The 6,000-nt window shown below is 53.5% G+C and overlaps 1 protein-coding gene across 4 annotated transcripts; it reads left to right on the top strand.

Moving 5' to 3' along the window:
• Window positions 1–528: 528 nt before the first annotated feature.
• On the top strand, window positions 529–3,451 carry PCGF1 (polycomb group ring finger 1). Of its 4 annotated transcripts, none has more exons than XM_027836412.1 (9): window positions 529–640; window positions 1,065–1,170; window positions 1,379–1,531; window positions 1,869–1,940; window positions 2,045–2,150; window positions 2,463–2,496; window positions 2,836–2,922; window positions 3,036–3,116; window positions 3,323–3,451. In XM_027836412.1, the coding sequence occupies exons 1-9, from the start codon at window positions 548–550 to the stop codon at window positions 3,368–3,370; spliced, it is 780 nt and encodes a 259-aa protein (XP_027692213.1). In that variant the 5' UTR covers window positions 529–547; the 3' UTR covers window positions 3,371–3,451. The 4 variants fall into 4 exon arrangements, with proteins under 4 accessions (XP_027692213.1, XP_027692212.1, XP_027692211.1 ...); XM_027836411.1 differs by having other exon boundaries at window positions 2,460–2,496; XM_027836410.1 differs by having other exon boundaries at window positions 2,024–2,150.
• The last annotated feature ends 2,549 nt before the right edge of the window (window positions 3,452–6,000 follow it).

Here is a 6,000-nt window from a genome sequence, read left to right as displayed (position 1 = left end):
GACTGCGCCCCGCGCATCCAGGATTTGACCGCGGTCGTGCTCAGGCAGTCTCCGGCCCAGGAGGGCCCCGTTCTCGGGCGCAGACGTTCGCGAGGCGGCCTCCTGCCAAAGGCCCCTGGGCCCGCCCCGGGAGATGCTCCCCGCGAGACGCCCCTGTGGCCCCCAGTCAGACCCGGCTCGGCTGGGGAGGAACCCCGGGGGGAGCTGCTGGAAAAAGAGACCCAGGTGCCCTCCTTCCCGGCCGCGGTGGCCTCCGGAAGACGCAGGCACCGCTGCCTCGGCGGGATCTAGCTCGGGGTTGCGGGGACTCAGCCTCGCTGGGAGTGCGGGGCAACTACGAGCCCCTTCAGCAGCTCTGACGCCAAGTGGGACGGGGCTAGGGGCGGGACCAGCTCAGGTGAGCACACGGGAGAGAGGGGAGGGGAGCGGTGGGGCGGGGCCCTGCGCGGGACGGCCAATCAGAAAAGGCCCAGGCCTCCCGTTGCCTGGAGACAGGCCCCGCCCAGCAGGCGGCACCGGAAGTGGCTGGCCGGGCTCAGCCTTTAAGATGGCGTCTCCTCAGGGGGGCCCGATGGCGATCGCGATGCGGCTGCGGAACCAGCTTCAGTCGGTGTACAAGATGGACCCCCTGCGGAACGAGGTACGGAGGTGGCAGGCTGGAGACGCCAGGCGGCGCGGAGAAACGAGGCTCTGGGGCCGGCGGGCGACTGGGCAGCTGGCCCGATGCCCAATGCGCTTGCGTTGCGGCCGGGTACCGGATGCGCGTGCGTGGTGTTTGGAGGGGGGGGCGACACCCCCCCAGTAGGACGCATGCGCGCCGAGACCCCCTCCCTTGCCCCCCCTCCGTGCGTCTAGAGTCGGGGTTGTGTGCGGAGCCCCCTGCTGGGCAGAGGTGGCGGGGGGGGGGGGTGGCTCAGCCCGGGTGTGAAGCACCCTCCCATCCCCATAGTCCCCATGGATTTGATGGGGGGACGAGGACACAGAAGGAGGTCATTGTTGTGCTGCCTCCAGTCGGGTGTCGGGGTGGTCATTTAGAAAGTCAGTGATGGTCAGTTTGGCTACAGGAGGAAGTCCGAGTGAAAATCAAGGACCTGAACGAGCACATCGTCTGCTGTCTGTGCGCTGGCTACTTCGTGGATGCCACGACCATCACGGAATGTCTGCACACCTGTGAGGGTCCTCCCCACCCCCACCCCACCCCTCCCCACCCGTGCCCTCCATGAAGGACCCAGCCCACCCGAAGCCCAGGGAGCCCGTCGGATGGAGCTCCCTTTGGGACAGATCCTTCTTCGAGCTCCTGGGCCTCTCTCCCGCCGTCCCTTTACCTGGGTGAGGGAGGGGAGGAGGGCTGCAAGGTGTGTGGCCTCTCTCCCCCTAGTCTGTAAGAGTTGCATAGTGAAGTACCTGCAGACCAGCAAATACTGCCCCATGTGCAACATAAAGATTCATGAGACTCAGCCGCTCCTCAACCTCAAACTGGATCGGGTCATGCAGGACATCGTGTACAAGCTGGTGCCCGGCCTGCAGGACAGTGAGTGTTTCCCCCAGAAAAGCACCAGGGATCTGGTTTCACTCTCAGATTTCTCACTGCTAGCTTGGGCAAGTCTAATTCCCCTGGGTCTCTGTGTCCCCCTGTGGAAAATGAGGGAACTGAGCCAATCAGTCTCTAAAGATCCTTCCAGCTCTGACTCTTTATGATTCCAAAACTCCCAAGAGAGCCAGCAGGACAATGACGTACTTTATCCCCACTTGGTTATGCAGGCACGTGTGAGGTTGGGCTATGAAAAGTTAAGGGCATTACACCAGAAATGGACAGGAACTAAGAAGGTCTATCTTTCTCCCTTTCCTCACCCTCATCTCCCCTCCAGGTGAAGAGAAAAGGATACGAGAGTTCTATCAGTCACGTGGCCTGGACCGAGTCACCCAGCCTACCGGGGAAGGTAAATATAGCCTAAAGAAAGGTAACCGCCTCTTTCCCCAGAGTTTTTCATCTTCCATCTCATGCCTTGCTCCCTTGTGATAGCCATCACCGTGTCTCTCCTAGAACCAGCCCCGGGTACCCTTGGCCTCCCCTACAACAGCTTTGACCATTCAAAAGCCCACTATTACCGTTATGATGAGCAGCTCAGCTTATGTCTAGAAAAACTTAGGTGAGAGGTGTGATGGGGGGGCAGGGAAAGGTGTGATTGGGAGGGGCAGGGAAACCGTGGTTCCATCACTCATGCCTGCTATGCCTAGGGAAGACTGTAGGTGATGGCCTACCCCAAGTTTAGTGCAGAGTGGGGAGGGGGAAGGTAAACCAGCTGATGCTCCCTACCCTACCTAGGAGGTGAGTCCATACAAAAGATTTGAGGGGGAGGGGAGATACCAGGAAAGGAGGGGGTCCTTTGGGATTGATAGGGGCAGGGCATTTGGTAGAAAGATACCTAACCATTGTCTTTGCTCCCCCTTCCCCACAGCAGCTCTGGCAAAGACAAAAATAAAAGCATTTTACAGGTAAGGGGGCTGAAAGGGAGGTCTCTATATTCTTTTCATTTAAATAACTAACCTAATAACAATCCCCTCAATATCACTTCTCACTCATATAATAGTAATAGCAGCTCCCATTTCTAGATCGATTGGTTTGTCAAGTACTTTGCTCGTGGTAATCCTGCAGGTAGTTATACAGGTATCATCCCCATTACACAGCTGAGGACACTTGAGGCTCTGAGAAGAGAAGGGATTTGCCTAAGGTCACACAGCTAGTGAGTGTTGGAGCTGGGATTTGAACTTGGAGTACTTGACTTGGAGTCCATTGTTCTTTTTTGTCTCCCTGTCCCTGCCCTTGCCCTTCAGCACAAGTTCGTCCGGTGTTCCGTCCGAGCCGAGGTTCGGCATCTCAGGAGGGTCCTGTGTAGACGTCTGATGCTGAACCCCCAGCATGTGAGTTAGACTGTCCCAGAAAGAAGCTGTAAAGGGGATGGAGGGATGGAGAGGAAGGGGCTCCCTGTCCCAGCATCACTAGGACCCCCTCATCTCCTCCCTCCCCAATACAGGTACAGCTCCTGTTTGACAATGAAGTTCTCCCAGATCACATGACCATGAAACAGCTTTGGCTTTCTCGATGGTTTGGCAAGGTGGGGAAAAGAAAGTTTGGGGGAATGAGGGACTGGAATGGAATGGGGATTTTAGGACCATTGTAGGAGGAAATTGGTTGGAGAAAAGGGTAGTTGGTTCAGTGAAGGCAGGGAGGCTAAAAATGGAGAAGGGATGACGGTGGGATAAAAGGGTGGTTATAGCTAGGGAAGGTGTAACAGCCCTCTTCTTCCTTCTCTTCCTCTAGCCCGCACCCCTGCTCCTGCATTACAGTGTGAAGGAAAAAAGGAGGTAGAAGTTGGCCTCCCTCCCCCACCCCAGATATTTATGTGAGACCCACAGCGGCTTTATTTTTGAAATAAAAGCTGAAAAAGCACCGTTGGCTGCTTCTTGAACTCTCCTTCCCATCCCTCCTCCCCACCTGACATTGCTTCTGTCTCCTCCCTTTCCCTCTCCTCCCCACTCCTCAACCTCTCATTATTCAACAAATCCCAGTGCCTTGTGCTGGACCCAAAGGAGGAGCAGTTGAGTGGACCTTGAAGGATCAGGGAGAGGTAGCTAGGACTTCTTAGCTAAGACAGAATGGTGGAGGGCCAGGGCCAGGACCAAGGACCAGTGTTCTGCTGAGGTAACCTAGCACTGGAGGAACCAACTTGGGGGAAAGTTAGAGAGCCATGCAGGGTAGGGTGGGAGACTGTGTTCCACCCTACCTGCACGGCTCTCTAACTTTCCCGTGTCCAGGTGAGGGGAACCCAGCTTAAGGTGGAATGAAGCCCTGAAGGACAGGGGAAAGCCCAAAGTGATCAGCAAGGGTTAATAGCCAGGGTTTTTTGGGGGGGGGCAAGTTCATGACATGGAGTCATTTGTCAGGAAGCTGGGGATCTGAATCTGATACTTAAAAGAGATCCCTATTCCTATGCCGAAAGCCAGTCATCCCCTCCCCCATGCCCTTCAGAGATGCTTCTACCATAGGCTCAGACCTCTAGTCTGGATCTTCTTTATGTCTTTCATCAACAGGGGGGTGGGGGAAAGGTTTGGCCAAGCTCTTACTTCGGCAGCTGCTCCCTCCCCGCCACCACTGATTCAGACCAGCTGTAGGGTCAGCTGGGCCCCCGATTTTACCAGCCTCCCTTATTCCCTTGCTAACAAGTACACTGTTGTGCATCTTCATCTTAGGAGCAGGGGGTGGCCCTCATTGTAATCTGGTCCCAGGGATCTCAGGGAAGAGCTCCTCTGGGGTCCAGGTTTGGTCAAAGGAATGACAACCAGGGTCTGAGCAGCAAGAGAGAGAAAAGAAGGTCCCTGGAGCCCTAAATACATGCCCTGTGCACTGTTCTCCCACTCCGTCTGGTGAGAAGGCAGAGAGCCCTGGTTGCTGTCTGTCCTCAGCTCTCTGCCTTCCTTCTCCTCCACCCCCACCCCCAGCTGTTCCCAGCTGTCAGAGATGAAGGTGACTCTTCCCCTTCCCTTGTCCTCTTCCTGATGTCCCCAAAGGACTAAAAAGTAAAAGCACACATAACACATATGGACATATGCACTGTGTTATGGAAAGAACCCTGGATTCAGGGTCCTGGGAGAACCTGTTCAAGTCCTGGTCTTGCCTGAAATGACCTGGGTCCAATTGCTTCCCATTTTTCTGGGCCTCATTTTCCCCATAGATAACAGCTAACGTTTATAGAACCTTTTTAAGATTGGCAAAGTGCTTTTATGTCTGTTTCATTTGATGTGTGTAGTGAGAGGGTCTGACTCATCCTCCCTAGCTCTAAATCCTGGAAGCATATACTTGGGGTACGTGCCTTCTGATGCAGATTTGCAAAATGTCAAACACAAAATGACATTCCTAGTCCTTTCAGTTTCCTCCCTAACTACTGGTTCTCTCCCCACTTTCAAATGAAACTTCTAATGGCAGACATCTGGATAGCACTTTTAGGTTTATAAAGTAAGTAGTGCAAATATTATTCCAGATTCTCTAGATGTGGAAATGGGCTCAGAGAAGGAAGATGATTTGCCCAGAGTCATAGTAAGTGGGAGAGTTAAATCCAGCTTTTCTTAATGTGTTTTATACTACCTGTCCAAAGTCTTGAAGGTATCAGTGAAAAAGGGGGAGAGGGAAAAAAAAGGATGAGGAAACTGGGCTAATGAAGCTGTTCTAAGGCACAGCCCAAGGCAAACCTTGACCTTGACATGAATTGTTTTCCAATACTTAGAACATGAAGAAGGGAAGAGGCCATATCTACATTCAGCTGGATTCATCCCAAACCCCAGAGGAATATAGAAAAAGTGAATAACTGTGGTGGAGGGCACAAAGTGTTTTAGGAAATATTGACAGGTTGTATGTGTGACAAAATATAGAAACAGGCAATGACGGTGAAGAGGCCTCTGTGGGGTTGAGGTGGGGTGGGGTGGTCAGTCTCCAGGAATACACTGAATCAATGGTGGTTTGCTGTGAACATTTGTGGGGTATAGGCAGGGTCAGTGATTAAGTGTTTAGGTGTCCCATTGATGGGGTGTGCAAGAAGTAAGAAAGGTTGGGGGATGAGGTCTCAAGGAGTAGGCAGATATATGAAACCCCAGGCATGTGTGTGGAGCATCAGTGATAGGGGTCTGTGACCAGATTGTAAGGGATGCCTTGGTGGCCTCGGTCATTGGAAGTCTGTTAAGATGTTTGAGGGGCAGAGCAGACTCAGTGACAGGCTGTGAGGTCAGTGGATGTGATGTGTGCATGGGGTTAGTGACATTAGGGGTCACTTTAGGGCTCAGTAATGGGGTATCTGAGTGGTCATGGTACAGGTTTGTCATAGTGGTCACAGGGGATGGAGGGTTTTCAGTGATGAAGTTCATGGAACATCTGTCATAAGGTGTTGGGGTGATCAGTGACCAAGTGTATGATTAGTGACCATACTGACCAGGGAGTAGAGTGGTATG

The sequence above is a fragment of the Vombatus ursinus genome, unplaced genomic scaffold, assembly GCF_900497805.2.
Source record: "Vombatus ursinus unplaced genomic scaffold, bare-nosed wombat genome assembly UNPS02014818.1, whole genome shotgun sequence".
Lineage (NCBI taxonomy): Eukaryota > Metazoa > Chordata > Mammalia > Diprotodontia > Vombatidae > Vombatus > Vombatus ursinus.
The sequence above is the reverse complement of the archived record's forward strand: the minus strand, read 5'-3'. Positions and strand labels throughout refer to the sequence as shown.